The following is a 19,796-nucleotide window of genomic DNA, read 5'->3' on the forward strand; positions in this document are numbered from 1 at the left end:
CTTTTCTTAGCATTCCAAAAAGTCACTATATTACAACTTAGTGTTATTATTTTTTCTGTGATTCTTATCAGATTTATGATGAACTCCAAGAGAAGTAACAGGCAATAAGCTCGTCTCTCTCTCTCTCTAGCCATAAGCAACTGCATAAAATGATCAATTCGAAATATGCATGAGGGGAATTTTTTTCCCCTAATTCTTAGGTTTTTATTAGAAAATTTTAGTCAGCCTACTTTTGGGGATTTCTCTTCTGAGGAAGAAAAATCACCAGTACGTACATCTTTCCAAAAAGAAGATTCACCAATGTCCCCCCAAAGATTTGTTGTTTGGTCAATTTGCAATAGAATCAAGAACACATGCTCCATCAGCTTGTGGAACACATTAAAGTGTTGTCATTCCAAGAAAAAGTTCCCTTTTATCGTATCAGATGCTGACATGCTTGATGATTCCTGAGACTAGAGAACAAGAGAGGCACACATCATCAACCTTTGCGAGCTCCCTATTCACTTTCAATTCATACACATGCTGGTTTTCTACTCTTGTCCACATGATATCAAAGATAATTTAAGATGTAATTCAAAGTCATAATTTTGTCGGAAGCTAAATTAGGAGTTTGATTAATCATTGAAAGCACCGGTGGAATATCGATGGCGATAAATAATTAGTGTTTCTCGATAAGCATCTTTAATTTCGCAATGAGTCAAATAATTTCTTATGAATCCATATATCAGATGATAAACTACGACTCATTCCTTAATCAACCTAATTAGGAAGCAAGCCGATAAATATTTAACTATTAAACTTTTAATATTATAATATTATTAAAATATAATATTTATGTTCTAATTTCTTTTTACTTGATTAAAGGAAAGCAAATAACCTCCTCATTAACAAAACCCTCCCACATAAACTCACATGTATCCCTACATATGCTTCTTTATTGCTTTTGGCTTAAAATAATAGAAAGAAAAATATCGGCCTTTCTCCCCTTCGTTTTGTCCTCCTAATATTGCCGTGCAGTGCATCCCGTCACACCCACTTGCCCGCAAGACAACACCGGAGATGTTTACCGAAGAACGGACGTCAGATATGGATGTGGAATCGCCATCACACCATTCTGACAAAGCTCGCCCTCATTCTATATATCATGCTTAGCTCGCCCTCATGTCTCTGTGGGAAGACATGGAGGAAGCTGTCGAAGCCTGTCGGTCTCGCTTCTCCCTCCTCTTCTTCTCCTTGGCGGCCGTCGTCGTGCTCCTCGCGATGGTGTTCAGGGTCCTGAGGTCCATGCCGTGGTGGTGCAGCTGCCCGGTGTGCGAGGCGTACGTGACCAACTCCTGGGCCGCAAGCTTCGACAACCTCTGCGACTGGTACGCCCACCTCCTCCGGGAGTCGCCCACCCGCACCATCCACATCCACGTGCTCCGCAACACCGTCACCGCCAACCCTGACAACGTCGAGCACATGCTCAGGGCCCGCTTCGACAACTACCCCAAGGGCAAGCCTTTCTCCGCCATCCTCGGCGACCTGCTCGGCCGCGGCATCTTCAACGTCGACGGCGACCCCTGGTGCTTCCAGCGCAAGATGGCCAGCGCTGAGCTCGGCGGGGCCTCCGTCCGATTTTTTGCCTCCTGCGCCGTGGCCTCCGAGGTCCGCGGCCGCCTCCTCCCTCTCCTCGACGTCGCGTGCGGCGGTGGCCGCGTCCTCGACCTGCAAGATGTGTTCCGTAGGTTCGCCTTCGATAGCATGTGCAAGATCTCGTTCGGGCTCGACCCCGGTTGCCTTGAGCTGTCGCTGCCGATGTCCGACTTCGCGGCGGCCTTCGACAAGGCCTCGAGGCTGTCAGCCTGGCGGGCGACCGCGACGATGCCCCTGGTATGGAAGGCCAAGCGGCTCCTCAACTGGGGATCGGAGAGAGAACTGGGGGATGCGATCGGCCTGGTGAACCTCCTCGCCAAGGAGCTCATTCGCCAGCGAAGGAAGCTGGGGTTCTCCTCCAACCACGATCTCCTCTCTCGATTCATGGCCTGCGTCAACGACGACGATGACAAGTACCTTCGAGACATCATAATTAGCTTCTTGCTGGCCGGGCGCGACACCGTCGCCTCGGCCCTGACCTGCTTCTTCTTCCTGCTGTCCCGCCACCCGGACGTCCGCTCCGCCATCCGCGACGAGATCGACCGCGTCGTGGAACGCGACGCGGTCACCGCCAGCTACGATCAACTGAGGGACCTGCAGTACGTGCATGCGGCCATCTACGAGAGCATGCGGCTGTACCCGCCGGTGCAGTTCGACTCCAAGTTCTGCCTCGAGGACGACGTGCTGCCCGACGGGACCGCCGTCAGAAGGGGCACGCGGGTGACGTACCACGCCTACGCCATGGGGAGGATGGAGGAGCTGTGGGGGAGCGACTGCAGCGAGTTCCTGCCGCAGCGGTGGCTGAGGAATGGAGCGTTCAACCCCGAAAGCCCGTACAAGTACCCCGTGTTCCAAGGCGGCGTCCGGGTGTGCCTCGGCAAGGAGATGGCGCTGATGGAGATGAAGACCGTGATCGCGGCGGTGGTCCGGCAATTCGACGTCGAAGTAATCTCAGCCGACGAAGGCGGAGGCGGAAACCGGCCGCCCAGGTTCGCGACCGGCCTCACCGCCTCTCTGAAGGGGGGCCTTCCGGTCCGAGTTCGCCGGAGGGTGGAAAGCTCGGCCGAGCCACGGCGCGGCGCATGTTAGGCGCAGCGCGGTGGGGCATGCTAAAGAGCGCCGTATCGTGTGAGTAAGTACCCTGTGATGAGGTCAGGTCAACCCATGTATAGAATTAAGCACGTGGTGGTATGTATATGTTACTGATGTCCGTGCTGGCCTGCGTTGTAATGTGACATGTGATTGCCGGCCACCAAGTGGTGCCTCCAAAAAGAGTACCTATTTTATTTAGATTTTGACATTATTCTTCCTTTTTATTATTTATAATTCACAAAATGTTTTGTGAAAAATAGCAAATATTAGGTGAAGATCAAATTATGCATTTTATATTGGCACGCCAATGAGTAATTAAAGGATGATTTTTTTGTTTCCTTCTAAATAGAACATTTTTTAAAAATAATTATTTAATTATTTTAATTATAATATTATAATATTTTAAATAATATTAGAAAAACAAGAACATAATGTGAAAATATTGCAACCAAATATCTAACTCATGACAGTAACAAACATATTATCCATACAACTAATCCTTTTCATCTAAATATTCATTTAGAATTAGACCAACCCAAACCTGTAGGGGTCATTGCTAAGCCCGGCCCATGATTGCTAAACCTTTTTCCGAAAATACCCCTCATCAATTTATTTTTTGCTAAATTTTACAACTAAGTTTTTCATCCATTTTGAACTATTATAATAATTTCATTTGGTTCATTTATAGTGTCATTCAATAGTGTGAGGTACTAAAAATATCATAAATATTAATTAAAAAAATATTATAAGTGGCATCATATTGTGTTGTTATTTCTCGTAGACTGTTATAATATTATATTTTTAGGTTTATAGTTAGTCGGTTGAGGTTAGGAGTCTATTTTAGTTATTTACAATGTTTTTAAATAGGTCTTATAGTGTTTTTATTTAGTGAACAAAATACTCAATAATTTTTTTTTTTATTTAGATAATATTATTTTTAAAAATTATTATAAATATATATTTGAATCATAATATATCGAATGATTTCTAGTGTATTTTGATTCAATTTGACTCAATTAGTGTTTTCAAATTGACTTGGACGAGTTTTGATATTACGATGATCAAAATATTATAGCATGTCTAAAATATTATAACGGGTAAGAAAAGTATAATCAAAATTTCAAGTGTTTTTGATATATTTTAAATTAAAGAGATTTTATTTAAAAAATAATCTCAAAATGAGAATCTTTTATAGAATCTCACCTGATTCGAATCAAACTGCTAAATCTTTTTGATAGTTGGTAGGTACAACTACCGGTTATATTACTACTATTTCATGAACATGTTAGGTTGGGTAGATGACAAGAATTGCCATCTTTAATGATGATGATGATACAACCAATCATATATTACTCAAAAATATTAATATAATGATTCAATTGAATCAAATTTCAACATCCTCGAGGAATAAGTGAATTGCACTCTTTTTCCTTTCAAATTCTGTGCCTTTTATATTTATATCTCAAATTTTGATTTTAAAATATATATATACCTTATCAAATCGTTATAAATTAATTACCATTAGTTGACTATCAATTAAGACATATTTTTTTGAATAATTTAATATTTTGAAGAAAAATATATGCTATATTAAAATTGGTAAATCAAAAGTGCTATTTCGAAGTTTGCCACGTGGAAAGCCATACAAAACAACGAATGGTGTCTCTTTCGTTCCTGAATGGTGTGATAGTTGAGACACAGGATCTGAACTACGAAGCCCGTATGAAGTTTTGTGGCAGTGTTCCGACAGAAGCAGTCCATCGACCGAACTGTAAGGAGTCCGAACCGAAGAAGCCCAGCTTCCGACCCAAAGCGTTCTGCTATGGGTCACGAGGCGACCGGGTTCAGGCCGCCGACGGCGGATAGGGACCGCCCCGACGCTGGCGCCGCGGCCCCTCGCTCCCGCCTCCCCCGCCGCCGCCAGATACGCAAGACCTTCAACAACCTCAAGGTCACCATTCTCTGCGGCGTCGTCACCATCCTCGTCCTCCGCGGCACTGTCGGTATCGGCAACCTCGCCGGCTCCGGCGGTGACGCCTTCACCGCCGACCAGAAGGTCGTCGAGGACATCGACCGCATCCTCCGCGAGATACGCTCCGATTCCGACCCCGACGACGAGGACCAGATCCCCTCCGGCTTCAATTCCACCACCGCTACCGCCCTTAACTACACCTCCTCTGACGCCCTCTTTGCCGCTGCCGCCGCTAACTACACCCTCGGCCCCAAGATATTCGACTGGGACGTGCAGCGGCGACGGTGGCTGGCGGAGAACCGGGGGTTCCCGAGCCAAACTCCAGCCGGAAAGTCGCGGATCCTCCTCGTCACCGGATCGCCGCCTAACCCCTGCGACAATCCAATCGGCGACCACTACCTCTTGAAGGGGACCAAGAACAAGATCGACTACTGCCGCCTCCACGGGATCGAGATCGTCTACAACATGGCACACCTCGACCGGGAGCTCGCCGGGTACTGGGCCAAGCTCCCGCTGATCCGGCGGCTGATGCTGTCGCACCCGGAGGTGGAGTGGATCTGGTGGATGGACAGCGATGCGCTCTTCACCGACATGGCCTTCGAGATCCCTCTCGACCACTACGCCGCTCACAACCTCGTCGTCCATGGCTACCCTGATCTCATTTTCGAGAAGCATTCCTGGATCGGCCTCAACACCGGAAGCTTCTTGCTGCGAAATTGTCAGTGGAGTCTCGACTTGCTCGATGCCTGGGCGCCAATGGGACCTAAAGGCCCAATTCGCGACGAGGCCGGCAAGATGCTCACGGCAAACCTGAAGGGCCGGCCGGCATTCGAGGCGGACGATCAATCGGCGCTCATTTACTTGCTATTGTCGCAGCAGGATCGGTGGGGCGACAAGATCTATATCGAGAATTCATATTACTTGCACGGATATTGGGCTGGGTTGGTGGATAGGTATGAGGAGATGATGGAGAAGTATCATCCAGGCTTAGGGGACGAGAGGTGGCCATTCGTGACGCACTTTGTTGGCTGTAAGCCATGTGGTAGCTATGGGGACTATCCTGTGGAGAGGTGCTTGAGAAGCATGGAGAGAGCTTTCAATTTTGCGGACAACCAGGTGTTGAGGATGTACGGGTTTGAGCATGGGAATCTGGCCAGCCCCAAGATTAGGAGGACCGAGAAGCAAACGGCGAAGCCATTGGAGTTCTTGGATCAGCTCAATCTTGAAGCCAGGGTAGAAACCAGAGGGTGAGGAAGGCCATCTATATAATCCTTGTGCCGCAAAATCTCAGGTCAGCTTTGCTTTATGTTATTTCATTTGATGATGTTTAACATGCTGTAATATAAGTTTTAAGCTTTTAGATTTCTTGTTTGTTTAGGGTTTTTATGTAGGAAGGAATATGGACAGCAAGGGATTATTTTGTAACACCTTCAAATGTTTTCTCTTACATTCTGTGTAATGATGATCAACATGTTCCAATGACTATCTTTTGAACAGGATTAAAACTTTAAAGGATGTAACTCATTTTTTTTGTTGTGTTTATTAGAGAAAGATGACAGAGAAACCCTTGTGGCTGATAACATGAGAAATTTACTAGAAACAGAGGAAGCACCATTTTCTTATAGATCTCTTCATGTCAGAAGGCCATCTTAATTTTGCAGTAGAATCCCTATCCTTAGCTTTTTGACTCGGTAAACAATATTAGCTGGTGAAGAACTGAGAATTTCGGAAAAGGAACCTAACTTATGTGTCAATAAAAATGATCCTCTTGAGCACCTTCGTTGTCCAATTTTTGGACTTCTTTTCTTCTATGAGCTCAGACTATTACACTTCTTTTGCAGAATATTACATATGAAATCACTTGTTTTACTTATCAAGATGCTTGTGGCTTTCTACTTAAGCTAGTTTCTTCCATCTACATTCATTGTGAGTCTGTGAGAGATTACATAACATAAACAATATAGCCTTACAGCTTTCTCAAACAGTGCTTATAGTGCTTCAGGGATCACAACTTACTATACCTTAAAAGGTTTGTAGAATTAGAGTGTCATGATTGGATGCAACTTACCTACTAATTCAATTATATGGATAGAATAGGCCTTTAATCACATGATCTAAAATGGTTTAGACGATCACTTGTAGGCCACTCTAATCTCGTAGACCAATTTGATATATCATTATTTTCCAATGTGGGATCACAAAATCACCACCAATCTTTGCCACTCAATGGTCTGACATCTTCGTTAGGGTCCACAATCCAAAATCATTCCCCAGTGGCACTGCAATAATAACTTCATAAGGTAGGAAATTACTATTGTCCCGCTAATCAACAAATCCATAGTTCTAACATCACCCTACTACATTTTGTCACTAGCTAATCAATAAGATCTACTAGTCCAATATTTTTCAGTAAAACAAGAGTTTACCATGTCATCTAGATGCCTAACTCGAAATTACTTGTAATAAAGCCACGAAGCCCTATCCATCGGTTCGATCCATCATTTTCTGAAGTGAAATTATTATCATTATGCTAATGCTACTACTTCCACCTAGTTGTCGTTTATCATTACCCATCATTTTGTCTTCCTCTATCATTTTTATTGGGAATCTACTGAAATATTTTTTTTTGGGATTAATGAATCACATAGAAGAAGGATACATTTTTTTTATTTTCTTCATTTCCTTCTTTTTAAATTTTTATTGACACCTATATTGCTCATGCCTCATTTGGGAACTTCTTAGATTCATTCTGCAAACTCATTTTGAGTGCAACTACCAAGGGTGAAACTTTTGCCCTTTCTGACTTGATAAATTGGGTGATTTTTCTATCTTATGCAAACTACCAAGGTATTATTTCATTTATTAACACAAACAGTGTTGGTTACCTTTGATCTTACTCAAATTACTCCATCTTCCATCTCTTTGCATGCTACTGTGTGCTTTCCTTGGCAGTACTGGATTGAAATTGCAGTATGGGAGTTCAAGCATTAATCTTCTCTGATGGTGGATATTCAGATGCTTCTAAAGGTATGTTGTGTTTGTTTAACACACAACAATAGGACTTCTGATGTTTTGCAATTCTATTTACAAATTAATTAGTCCGAGTAATTTTGTTTTATCTACTTGGAAATTTTAAGATGCTTTATTTCCCCACTACATCAAGCTGTGAGCAGTAGACATTGATTTACTAAGCTTGAGCTATTTGTACCTCTCTAAATGATATTTACATGTTTAAAATTAATCAAAAAATTCCACAAAGATTGTTGAATGCTTCATATTTGTCAATAAAATAGTTATATCTATGTTCAATGACTTGGCTGATTTCTGGTCCTTCATTTATTATGTTTATGGCAACTCATCCAATACAGTTTTGCTAAGGACTATTGACCACCTATTTTTACATGATGCTGGTTTGCCTCCACTCTCCCTTATTCATATAAATTCTTTTATGGGCCTTGCCACTTATCCATATAACCTACCCATCCGTTACCATTTATTACTTCTCTTGAAGTTTGGTATTCTCTATTAGGTTTGTCGTATCAAACAAATGATGAAAATGTGGTGTCTCCTACAGTGCTTCTTTCTCGCTCTTGAATGGAGAAGTACCATATGACAGCCACTGAGGAGAACAAAGATTTGAGTGCAAAAATCACCCACCATTTTTCAGTCTTAAAGAATGGCAAGGTCCGTACTCTATAAATCACCTATATTTCTCTTTTTTCCTTTCATTTATCATCACCATTTTTGGGTCATTTTGATCATCCTTCTCTTGATGAATAAAATATTAGTCTTATGTACCATAGCACACTTCTCGAAATAATAAATTGCTCTATTTTTGTTGGCAATTGCATCGCTTATCAGATCTTTAAACACTATCTGATATAGATGGTTTCAGAATTCACACGATATGCAAAAGTTTACTAAAAAATCTCATACTATTTATTATTCAGAAAAGATGAGATTTGACCATTTTTATTAAAGATTATGTTTCCTGTAACAAAATACTCTATGCACACAAACTGTTACAGTTTTAACTGTCCTTGACAAATCCTCTACTTTGATTCTTTTGCATGATTAGCTTTAGCTTTAAGCATTACATGATTCAGATTTTGAGATAATATCTGTGCAGTAATATTACTAGAATACAGCTTTAGAAGGTCTACCAGCATGCTGAATACAGTAATAAATAACTTAATTTAGCCATGGGCAATCGGTTAACTGCGTATTTCCATAAAGCTCACAGTAAGAAAGGTTAGACTTGCTGAGGAAATCCCCTGTCTGTGTTCTATCTCTGCTAAAATTAATTTTAGTCCATTTTAGGATTATGTTCGTCAAACTTAATCATGCTATGGCCCTATTACTTGGATAATGCTGCACTGTTTACTTCTCGGGATGCATTTTGATATATGAATCTCATCTGTATATTCATGTATGTTGTATAACGTAACAGATTTAACGCAATCCTATTCACGTCTACAGGTTTTATGCTACGGTGATTCTCGCTGTTGACTGTGTTTGGTGAATTGTTGGACAAAAGCCTCCGACTGGAAAATATTCTACTTCGAGAAGATGGCAGGCAAATGCTGTCTGACAACTACATCTAATACTTATCGAACCTTTGAGGCCCTAATGCAATGAAATGCTCTTCCTTCAGCTATCAGTTGCCTTCAAATTTCATGTTGATGCTCATCTGGCAGTTCTCTTTGACATGGTGGGAATCTGGTAGCTGATACTTGGACTATCTTATCTTCTTGACATACCACTGCAGCTTGCATGGCACTAATGGATATTCCATTCTTTTTGTCATGAGATTATTGAATGATCTTATTGAAGAGGCAAATTTCTTACCAAAGGTACTGAATTAATACAGTTCATCAGTAATGGAGCACACCAAGTTTGATTGCAGTGATTCATTGCATTCTTCGCTCCGTATATATTTTTTATTTTCATATTATCTTTTGATTGAAGAAATATTTATCCCAGTTGTTATTTGACATCAACTTAATACAAGATATTGGAAGGATATTTCATCGGTATTGTAGAATATTTTCTCGAGTTAAACTCATTATAGAAAAACTCGTCTGAGTCGGATAGATTCAATCATCACTGAAATCAATCAATCACATCCATTATGCATGAAAAAAATTATCAGATAAATTAGGTGTGTATTTTATTTTTTATTAATTATTTGATACCAAACTTGATTTGAATATTTATAATTATGTACATAATTAAGAATAAGCCATTGAAAGGATAAGCCGATCGAGCCACTACAAGCCACAGCCGTATCAGCCACTTACCGCAGCGCTCCATCTTCTTGCCTTCGTGACAAATCTCCCATCCCAAATCGCTCCCCAGACGTAAACGAGAAGCTCCACCATGCATTGCCAACCCGCAGCGACCTCCTTCGCCCCAAATTTACCATTCTGCCACCCGGCCGAATCCCCCTCTCGTCGCTTCAGTAGATTCCATTTTCGACGGCCAAACCCCCTTTCTTCTGCAAATCTTTACCTCCTCCGATCTCCTTCGTCTCCCCGTCTCGCACACCGTCGACCCGTCCGGTTATCCTCCGCGGTCGCGTCCATGGCAGAGACGAAGCCCTTTTCCGTGCTCTTCGTTTGCCTCGGTGCTCTTTCTAGACCGATCTTTATTCTACTGTCATCGGTGTCTCACTCCTGGATGGTCTTTCACAGGGAACATCTGCCGTAGCCCCGCCGCGGAGGCTGTGTTCACCGATAGCGTGCGGAAGCGTGGAGCGGAGTCCAAGTTCAAGATCGACTCCGCCGGCACCATCGGTTACCATGAGGTACTCTTCCATCTTAAAAAGGAACTTGTGAGAGAAAGAGGAATTGTAATATTGGATTTGCGGTGTGGAAGGGGGACCCGGCGGATTCGCGGATGAGGTCTGCGGCGAAGAGACGGGGGATCGAGGTCACCTCCATCTCGAGGCCGTTAAGACCCTCGGATTTCAGGGAGTTCGATCTCATATTGGCCATGGACATGCAAAATAGAGGTGCGGATTGCTGTTCTGTCACTCTTCGTGTTCTTAACTATTACACGATAGAAACATTCATTCGAATTCCAGTAAGTTGCTGATTCTGAAATCAATTCACTACTGATATTTTAGAGGACATAATGAGTGCTTATGAGAGATGGAGATTTAAAGAGCCTCTTCCAGAGGATGCTCCGAAGAAGGTTAGTTTCCTTTAGGTATGTTTGTTCGTCTAATGCATTGGAAGATAGGTCATTTTGCTGTCTCATTTTGTGCATTTAATGGGCCCTGTTTCTGCTCTCTAAGGTAGCAGATAGTTGGTGAAATATGCCTTGATTTTGGAAAGCCAAGATAAGAATTGTTGGACCTGTTTGGAGTGATTATAAAAAAGAGAGTTGTTTTATGCAACTGTTCTTAAGACTGTCTTTTTACAACAATATTTGCTTGCTCTCAATATCAAAACAAGGCCTTAGATTGTTTAGAGAGAGGTGTAGCCACTCCTGCACCAAATGGTAGACTTATGGGATCCAACTGTGACTCTGATCTCCACACCCACCAGCTGCAATGGAGGGGCAGAGAGGGTGGAGGAGACACCCAGTACAGCGAGAAATTTACCAGAGTGGAGGCCTATGATCAGTAAAGGAGGGAGAAGAAGCAATCACTAAAGTCCTTGACCAATGAGATAGAACACTCTTGCAAAGTCTGAAAATATCTATAATTATTTCTTAGCTTTAGTTGTCAAAATCTACTTCTGAGATTCTGTCTTCAGAGACTACAATTAGAAAACGTCACAATTGTCTGTTTTGAAATGTAGAAGACTGTTTTCATGAACACAACCAGAAAGCCCCCTTGTTTATTCTTTTCTTTGATAATGAAGCTTTCTCACTCCATATAAATTAAAAATATATTGTTCTTTTCCCCTTTTATATGATTAGTCCCATCTTTAGTTTGTCACTTTCTTATTCCAGGTTTTAGGGATGACTTGTGGCTTATTGTTTACTGCCTGTCAATTAAAAATTCATTTCAAATTTAAAAAAAATTGAAATTGAGTGGTTTGTAAAGCTGGAGGCACAAGAATGAGAGGGCAATTTATGGATTTGGTTTTCTTGTATACTCTACAACTTTTTTAGAAGAATTAGACTAATATGTGGAAGTACTACTGCAGGCTCTTTGTACTTTGACATACATGCAATGATGAAATAGATACAAAGTAATCCAACCTGCTTCCCTTTCATGAACATTGCATCAACGACCTGGATATTGATGGGCAGAGCAGAAAATAATTCCATTCCGAAAATTGAATTTAACTAGCACTGTCTTGGATGATATTGGAGCCATCACTTTCTTAATATTGGTTGTGCGTATAACCAGATGCCAATCATGCCAATGAGCATCTACTATGTCAGAAACTTTAGTGCTTTATCTAAGCTGGAACTAGCATGAATAGACGATGAAGATTAACTTAGCACAAAGTTCTATGCCGTGGTTGCTTAATTATCTTTGGTGGAAATGGTTTTGCCTTACCTTGGTTGAAGAGACATGCAATCTGTGCACAACCTCAGTAGGACAAACATTTAATTTTCTTCATAGAACATGTTTGTCAGTTGTCATTGTTCGGCTGTGTAGCCAAATGTATTTACTCCAGTAATTTTTTTGTCATTTTTTTCACTTTTCAGATTAAGCTTATGTGCTCCTATTGTAAGAAACACAGTGAAGCTGAAGTGCCAGATCCTTACTATGGAGGGCCACAAGGTTTTGAAAAGGTAATTGAGAAAATCACTGCTAAATTAATGTCAATAATATCATGTTAAACATCATTTTGGAGTCAATTTGTGATTTTATATTCGACAATTCTTTATTAACCCTTAGTAAGCATCATTGCACTATAAGGTCAATCATAGTTGGAGAAAGAAAAAATAAATTACAAGAGACTGCCATTTGTATCTCCTCCTGGCATCTTCTTTTAAGTCCAGCTTTTATACATTAAAATTGCCTTTTGTCATTACAAGGAAATGTTATTTGTTGCCTAATACTGTGTTGCAGTTATGGACCTTTAATTCCAATTCACATATAAAATATGTTAAGCGAAGCTGTTTATTTTTTATAAATTCTTGAATAGAATCTTATGCTCATTTTTTTATTATATAATCGACCCACATTTTTTTTTATATTACTTATGCTCTACCTTGTGGTGTCTTCAGGTTCTAGATCTGCTAGAAGATGCTTGTGGATCGTTACTAGACAGCATCATGGCAGAGACCGGTCAGACTTCAAATCAATAGTCTTTCAAGGGACAGAGATGAGGAATTCCACCGCACATGATAAATATCTCGTGGCACATATATTATATCATTCATTTACTTTATTGGGTGAGGAATTACTTTCGTTCCTACTTAATTATGATTCATTAAAGTTACAGATCTATGATTTGTTAAGCACAGTGACATATAAGATTGATAGAATTGTGTGTCTGAACAATTATACATTTGTGTATGGAATTTCTGCTCGATATTTTTGGTTGCCGTCTAGACATTGTTTGTATCATATAACAGAGCTAATTATTTGTTTGTTTCAGAGCTAATTATGTATTATCTCATAATTATCCTATATAATTAGTTATATTTAGCATCTCGATCTTTATACTTTAAAAAATTATATTGACATTCTCATAATTACAAAAGTGAATCATTTATACTCATTTATCCTGATATTATCGGTTTTATCAATAAAAATATTAAAATAAATAATAACAAAAATAATTTTAATGTTTCAGTTGATGATCACGGATGACATCAATGGTAGCGAACAATGATGTCATTAGGGGGTCATGGGTGACATGTGGATGATGAGAGCAATAACGAGAGGTGAAGATCGTTATACATTCATATCGATTTCAATACAGTTACTGAGTAGTAAAAGGGTCGCCAACGCAGATGTCAAGTGACGTCGCTAGGCAACTGTATTGACGTAGATGCAAAGCGGTGTTGCTCGACATCTGTATCAATGATCCTTTCGTTGCTTGGCAACTACACCGATATCAACGCAGATACAAAGCAACCAAAGGATCGCTCGACAGTTACATTAGCATCAACACAAATATAGAGCGGCTTTCATCTCTTGTCATTGCTCTCTTTATTCACAACAGTCACTCATGGCTCCTAGCGATATTGTTCATCATCATTAATTAAAATATTAAAATTATTTATTTATCTTTTATTTTCATATTTCTATTAGTAAAATAAATGATGTTAAGATAAATGGATCTAGATGGTTCACTTTCATAATTAATTATGGATGATAATATAATTTTTTAAAATATAAAAATTAAAATACTAAATATCTTACGCTTATATAACAAGGTGCGTTCAATCATGCTGTTGATTTTTATTACACCATTGCATGTAACACATGAAGTACATCATAGAATGATTTTGGATTTTGTGGTTTCTTGAGAGAACATCAATCTTATATTATAATGTTGCATTAGTCTTACATTAACAGTTGATAATGAGATGGATTAATATATATTGCATTGAAGATGATATTATTAATAATGAAAATTATTATTTATAATCCCTCTTTACAATTTATAATTTCATTTCAAAATTTTAAAATTATCCTTTCAAGAAATGAATATTAATATCTTTTATTTTTTTCTTCTTCCTCCTCCTCCGCATATAATATCGAGGGAGCGACTAGCAAAGTTGGAGTCCGGGCGACAATTGACTATGATTGACAATAAATGTAAGCTAAGGGCTATGTTAGATGACAGCGAATGTTGGAGAGCAGTTGATAATGGTAAGGTGCGTAGATATTAAAAAGAGAAGAAAAAAAAAAAATGAATTGACACGGTAAGTTATTGGGGGTCAATAGGGTAGGAGTGTAGGAGTGTGGAAAAGAGAAAAATCAAAATCAAAATCAAAATTAGAGGGGATTATAAATATTAAAATATTATTTTTTAAATTAATTTTTAAAGAGATTATGAATAGTAAAAAATAAAAGTTGTCAATAGGGTTCTAAATAAAATAGTAAGCTGCTTAATAATTGACACGGTAAGTTATTGGGTCGGTAAGCCAATTTTATTGTATCATTACGCAATGAATTCAACAAATGAATCGTCATAAACGGATGAAAATTATTAAAGCACGTGAACCGATTGGCCACGTTGCCCATTCTCGAACCAATTCGGGGAAGTCGGGCCACGTGAACCGAAAAGAGCCAACATACGAGCTTGAGCGGCTTAGTTCGACCAGATCGAACAGGATTTCCGGTTCGATCGAACGGGTGGAAATAAAGCGGTTGCGGGTCGCGCTCTCAAGATCTCCCGTATGCGGGTAATTTATGCGGTTACTGGCGCGCGGCCTGGGTTTCCCCGTTTCAAGAAGCCACTCGGCGTCTGTCGTCGGCCCTGCCGATCCCACCGTCCGCTGCCTATCGGCGGCGACCTCTGCGCCGAGGTGGAGGAGGCGGCACACGATACCCGTAGGTCCGAATCCTCTTCGCTCCAATCATCTCCTCCTCGTCACCGTTTGTGGCGTCGACGGACGCTGCACCCTTGCCCTAGCCCTAGGTTTATTCTCACTGATATTGATGTAAATCATCAAGTAGTGGAGACGCACTATGCAACATGTTGATTGAATTGCTTTGTCTTGCTTTAATGGAGTGAGTATATGCAAGAGATCATGTTAGCACTTGATATGGAATAGTGATGTGCCACTCATAGGTTTGTCTTTCAACCATGTAGGTTTCTTGTAGATTCATTTGAAGAAGATTCGAGGAATTAAAACAGGTGTAACCAGATAAGACCGGCGCAGATTGTGGGAAACACATTTAACTATTTCCTTGATTTTTCAACCTATATTTCGAAGAAATTATAGTGGAAACTTGGGTTTGCCATTAAGGGTTTAATATTTGTATCCTATACTTTCTTTAGACAATCAGCATTAGCAAGAATTAGTTTTTGTTTAGGTCTGGTAGTACTGGAGACCTTTTTTATGCATAATTAATTTGTTAAGCATACTTTTTGTCTTGCTTCATGGAGTGAACATATGCAGAATATCATCCTTCACACTTTGACTAGTTAAATATTTTATTTATGATAAGATAGTTATTACTCATTGCTGCAGGGAATCACTTGAATACTTTTTTAGTGCAGAATCTCAAGATCATGCATGTATTTTTTGTTCTTGTTATTTCTAAGTATTGATTGTGAAATATTTCATGATTGTTTGCTGCAACCAACGTACAGTACTAAAGTTTTTTTCCCAAGGAGTGGCATCTCGATATAGTGCTGTCTTCTTGGATACTTTTCGATAAAGGATGCACATTTATTTTTGAAAGTCATGACATATGCTTTGCTAATATCTTACAGAATATGTTTCTTTGATTTCAGCTCGCTGGTTGCCATTTGATTTTTAGAGAGATTGGATTCTTATCACCAGATGTATACCTAAACTAAAGACCAACCATGTTAAATATCCACAAGGGTGGGAGCTTACTGAGCCCACTCTTTGAGAACTTGAGGCAAAGATGAGAAAAGGTTATTTGTCCTCATTGTTTTGGTTACTCTTTTTTTACCTTCTATATGTGCTGAATGTACATTTAAGATTCAATTTTGTCTTATTTATGAAATCCACATGCATTTGTACCTGAAAATGATCCTCAAGATGGGAACAGAAAATGTAAAGCACCTTCGCCTATTTTTTGTTTGGCTCATCCAAAGAAAATTACGCATACAACCTTTGTCATCAGAGGAAGGAAATTTCCAAGGAATTGCATCAATTCTGTCTGGATCAGGGCCATGCAGACCATAATCTGATTGTAAAGGGGGAAAAGGTTGGTGTTGCTTCGCTTATGCAGATCGTAATCTGTTTGTTTATTTATTTATTTGCCTTTGTTGTTCTTTCTGGTTCATAGTGCCGTCACTTTTACCTTCGTTTATATGCTTTGGGTTTTGATTAGTTAATCTTGAAATGTGCTTCTTCTAAAATTGTCTTTGTATTGAGTTTGTGCAGCCAGGTAATGAACACCTTGCTGGCTGATGTGCATGCAGACATGAGTTCACAATTCTGCAACCACTTGCGTATGGGGTCCCTAAACACCTGAGGAAAGAAAAGATGATAGAAATGTCCACTGTGGTTGCAGGGACTGTCCAAGTGAAGATTAAGTCCTTTGTGAAATACACAAATAATTCAAGATGTGCTGACATACTTTGATCCAAATTTCTTGCAAGCTTTAGCCTTTAGGTATGTAGTACAACTTGTATAAACTGCACATACCTTGTCATTGGTGTGTAACAATGTCTAAGTGGATGCTATATGTTTTATGCACATTCTGAGACAAGAGCCAGTCCCTTGCAACTTGGTAGCAAATTTGATGGGGCTTACATCATTGGCCATGTGCTAGGTTCACCTTGACTGTCATCACTGCTAGCCTTTGATGGTTCATTCGCGTCAGCATTTCGATGACTTGGATTTATGAATCTGTTGGCTCTCATCACACCTCAACTACCGAGTTGCTGGTATCCTATCTAGTCTTGTCTACTGCTTCTGGAACATTGTTGGCACCCTTTTTTGTGATTACATGACTGAGATACATGATTCCTTGACAACTCTACTATTAATGCTAATGTTATCTTGATTGCACATTTTGCAGCAAATTCCAGTATGATGGTGGTACTCTAGAGCAGACCTGTACTTGGATGATATCTGGTGTTGTGGTATCACAGCCTAAAGGCTAAGCATTTCTTGGAAGACTACCTTGGTTTTGAGCATAGCATCCTTGGTTATGTGGCTCTGGCTCACTTGGGTTTGTCCTTGCTTCTTCTTTGCTATTGGTCTATTCTATCAAATACCTCAACTTGCGAAAACCACAGGCAAGTTATTCTAAATCTTGCTCGGCAATAATGTTTTTTTTTTCTTTTTATCCCTTGGACAAGAAACAAATAGTGACAATATCTGGAGAAAATCCTCAGTTTTCTCTGGTGACAAATTAAGACCTTGCCAGTTTTGCAGCTTGGTATCCTGTCTTCAGAACTATGCTACTGCCTTCTTGATGTATCTTCCACCATTATATTCTATGAAACCAACCCTAGTTATTTATAAAATGGTTGTCTTTCTTGCAAACCGATCCTTTCTTCCTTTCTGGATTTCCAATTGGTTGTACTGACATGATATGATGGACACCATGTGACATTTTAGCTTGTACGTATGTCCTTTATGATTATTACTTGTTCAAGTATGTTAAAGAGTGTCTAATGCTACTCTGACAAATTGCAACAATTTTTCACCTTTATAGTTTTCAAATCAATCTTTATATTTAGAACTATTGATGCCGTGACCATTTTATACAGAAACTGCAAATTCTCTGATACATTAGAGCAGAGCTAATTGAAATATGCAACATATGGATTTTGTGCTCTCTTCTCTGATGTTACAAATGCTCTGATGGTTGTTTTTTCATTTTCATGAAATGTTTGGATGATTTCAGACTCATGGAAAATGAAGAATTAACATGGTTGATTAATAGTTAAGATTATGGATTATACATTTTTTTATATGCCCAGTCATTTTCCTCTTCTCTCATATATTCCTAGTCCACAGTGTCCAAAATCCTGTCCACGATCCACAGCCACCAGAAATTAAAATGATACTCTCTTCATTAGGAGTAACAAATGGTACTGAAAATATTGCCTTCCGAGTAACTACTCTCCACCCCGGTTGAGCCTTGGTAGGGTCGGAGGGTAGTTTAACATCTTAAAGTAGCTCCTAAGATTAAAATTTTTCTTTGAATTTTTTATTGGAATCGTCTCCCTACCTCTTCCTTTGTTTCAAACATCGTCCACTGTTGTTAGCAAGATTCTTGTTATGCTGTCATCTTTTTTCAGACTCACTTCTCCACATTTTTTTTCGGTTGCTGCTTTGCCCAGTCTTTTTGGAATTCACTTCAACAAATGTTCAACTTCCAATTTCAAATCCTTCCTAGCTGCTATAGAGGGGATTGGATTGAGGAAGGCAGATCCTTCGATAACTCCTCCTGCTCTTCACTACTTAGCACTATTGCTGCCTGTTTTTGATTCTTATGAAACGATCGCAATGATATCAAATATCGCAACCATGCTACCAGGCCTACCTCCCTTATCAGGAGAGTTCTAACTATTGTCAATGATCTTTTGAATTGCAGCCTATCTGAGGGCTTGGTTGAAGCAACAAATGATTACCCTTGAGGGGGCAAGGTAGGGTCTTGAATTTGATTGCCCTTGTGCCCCTGCAGGTTCAGGCTTGCTCATCAAGGATGCTGGAAATGTCCCCTCTATGTTTGGGAAGTGGCTGTGGTAGAGCTATCAATCCTTCTCCCTAAAGCAGCTAATCAAGTACACTTTTCCTCCTTCCAAATCTTTTGCAAATTTTGTAAAGGGAATTTTGCCAATTCCTTGGTGTTTTAGGAACTCTTTTCAACATATTTTCTCTATTCTTGTCGACATTTGCTACATCCCTAGGGCTGGTAATTTTATTAGCCGACCATTGGAGGTCCCAAGGTTTTCATTTTTTTTTTAATGTCATTACTGATTGCTCAGTTGACCTGTAATAACTTTATACAGGCTAATTATAAATTATCTTTCGGAATTCGTTACCTTTAGCATCTTAGTTTTTATATTTTAAAAAGTTATAATTACGAAAGTAAAATATTTAGATTCATTTATTTTAATGTTATCGATTTTACCAATGAAAACATAAAAACAAAAGACAAAAGATAATTTTAACGTTTTAGTTTATAGTAGTAGACGACGACGTTGTTAACGACTGTGAATGGTTGTTATGGATGAGGAGAGCGACGACAAAAGGTAAGGGTCGCTTTGTATTTACGTCAACGTTGATGCAGTTATCAAGTAGCAAAAGGGTCGTTCATGTAGATATCGAGCGGTGTCATTTTGCAACTGTGCCTGCATCGATGCAATTGCTGAGCGGTGCTACTGGACATTTGCAACAATAATTCTTTCATGTTAATATCGATGCAGATGCAAAACGATTCTTATCTCTCGTCATCACTTTCTTCATCCATAACAATCAACTGTGATTTTTAATAATACGCTACCGTCCGTCACCA

General features: G+C 39.7%; 3 protein-coding genes and 1 long non-coding RNA gene across 19 annotated transcripts; all 4 read left to right on the forward strand.

Moving 5' to 3' along the window:
- The first annotated feature begins 957 nt into the window (after positions 1–957).
- Positions 958–2,925, forward strand: LOC103979078 (cytochrome P450 94C1). Its single transcript, XM_009395102.3, has one exon. It carries the CDS (start codon positions 1,162–1,164, stop codon positions 2,722–2,724), a length of 1,563 nt encoding a protein of 520 aa, XP_009393377.2. The 5' UTR covers positions 958–1,161; the 3' UTR covers positions 2,725–2,925.
- A 1,511-nt stretch (positions 2,926–4,436) lies between these two features.
- Positions 4,437–9,612, forward strand: LOC135608085 (probable glycosyltransferase 2). 7 transcript variants are annotated; one of them, XM_065100535.1, is made up of 5 exons: positions 4,437–5,990; positions 7,442–7,546; positions 7,652–7,726; positions 8,274–8,383; positions 9,179–9,612. In XM_065100535.1, exon 1 carries the CDS (start codon positions 4,550–4,552, stop codon positions 5,948–5,950), a length of 1,401 nt encoding a protein of 466 aa, XP_064956607.1. In that variant the 5' UTR covers positions 4,437–4,549; the 3' UTR covers positions 5,951–5,990; positions 7,442–7,546; positions 7,652–7,726; positions 8,274–8,383; positions 9,179–9,612. The 7 variants fall into 7 exon arrangements, with proteins under 7 accessions (XP_064956607.1, XP_064956606.1, XP_064956604.1 ...); XM_065100534.1 differs by having other exon boundaries at positions 4,437–7,546; XM_065100532.1 differs by having other exon boundaries at positions 7,442–7,726.
- A 415-nt stretch (positions 9,613–10,027) lies between these two features.
- LOC135608086 (uncharacterized) lies at positions 10,028–13,219 on the forward strand. The gene is made up of 6 exons (XM_065100538.1): positions 10,028–10,325; positions 10,393–10,505; positions 10,577–10,712; positions 10,827–10,894; positions 12,368–12,454; positions 12,893–13,219. The coding sequence occupies exons 1-6, from the start codon at positions 10,079–10,081 to the stop codon at positions 12,971–12,973; spliced, it is 732 nt and encodes a 243-aa protein (XP_064956610.1). The 5' UTR covers positions 10,028–10,078; the 3' UTR covers positions 12,974–13,219.
- Positions 13,220–15,018: 1,799 nt separating this feature from the next.
- On the forward strand, positions 15,019–19,315 carry LOC135608087 (uncharacterized). 10 transcript variants are annotated; one of them, XR_010485403.1, is made up of 7 exons: positions 15,019–15,177; positions 16,084–16,230; positions 16,358–16,526; positions 16,706–16,936; positions 17,030–17,211; positions 17,346–17,565; positions 18,873–19,315. It is a non-coding gene; the product is annotated as an uncharacterized LOC135608087 (long non-coding RNA). The 10 variants fall into 10 exon arrangements; XR_010485408.1 differs by having other exon boundaries at positions 16,368–16,526; XR_010485410.1 differs by lacking the exon at positions 15,019–15,177 and adding exons at positions 15,265–15,353; positions 15,436–15,480 and having other exon boundaries at positions 16,084–16,526.
- The last annotated feature ends 481 nt before the right edge of the window (positions 19,316–19,796 follow it).

This window comes from Musa acuminata, chromosome BXJ2-3 (assembly GCF_036884655.1).
Source record: "Musa acuminata AAA Group cultivar baxijiao chromosome BXJ2-3, Cavendish_Baxijiao_AAA, whole genome shotgun sequence".
Classification (NCBI taxonomy): domain Eukaryota; kingdom Viridiplantae; phylum Streptophyta; class Magnoliopsida; order Zingiberales; family Musaceae; genus Musa; species Musa acuminata.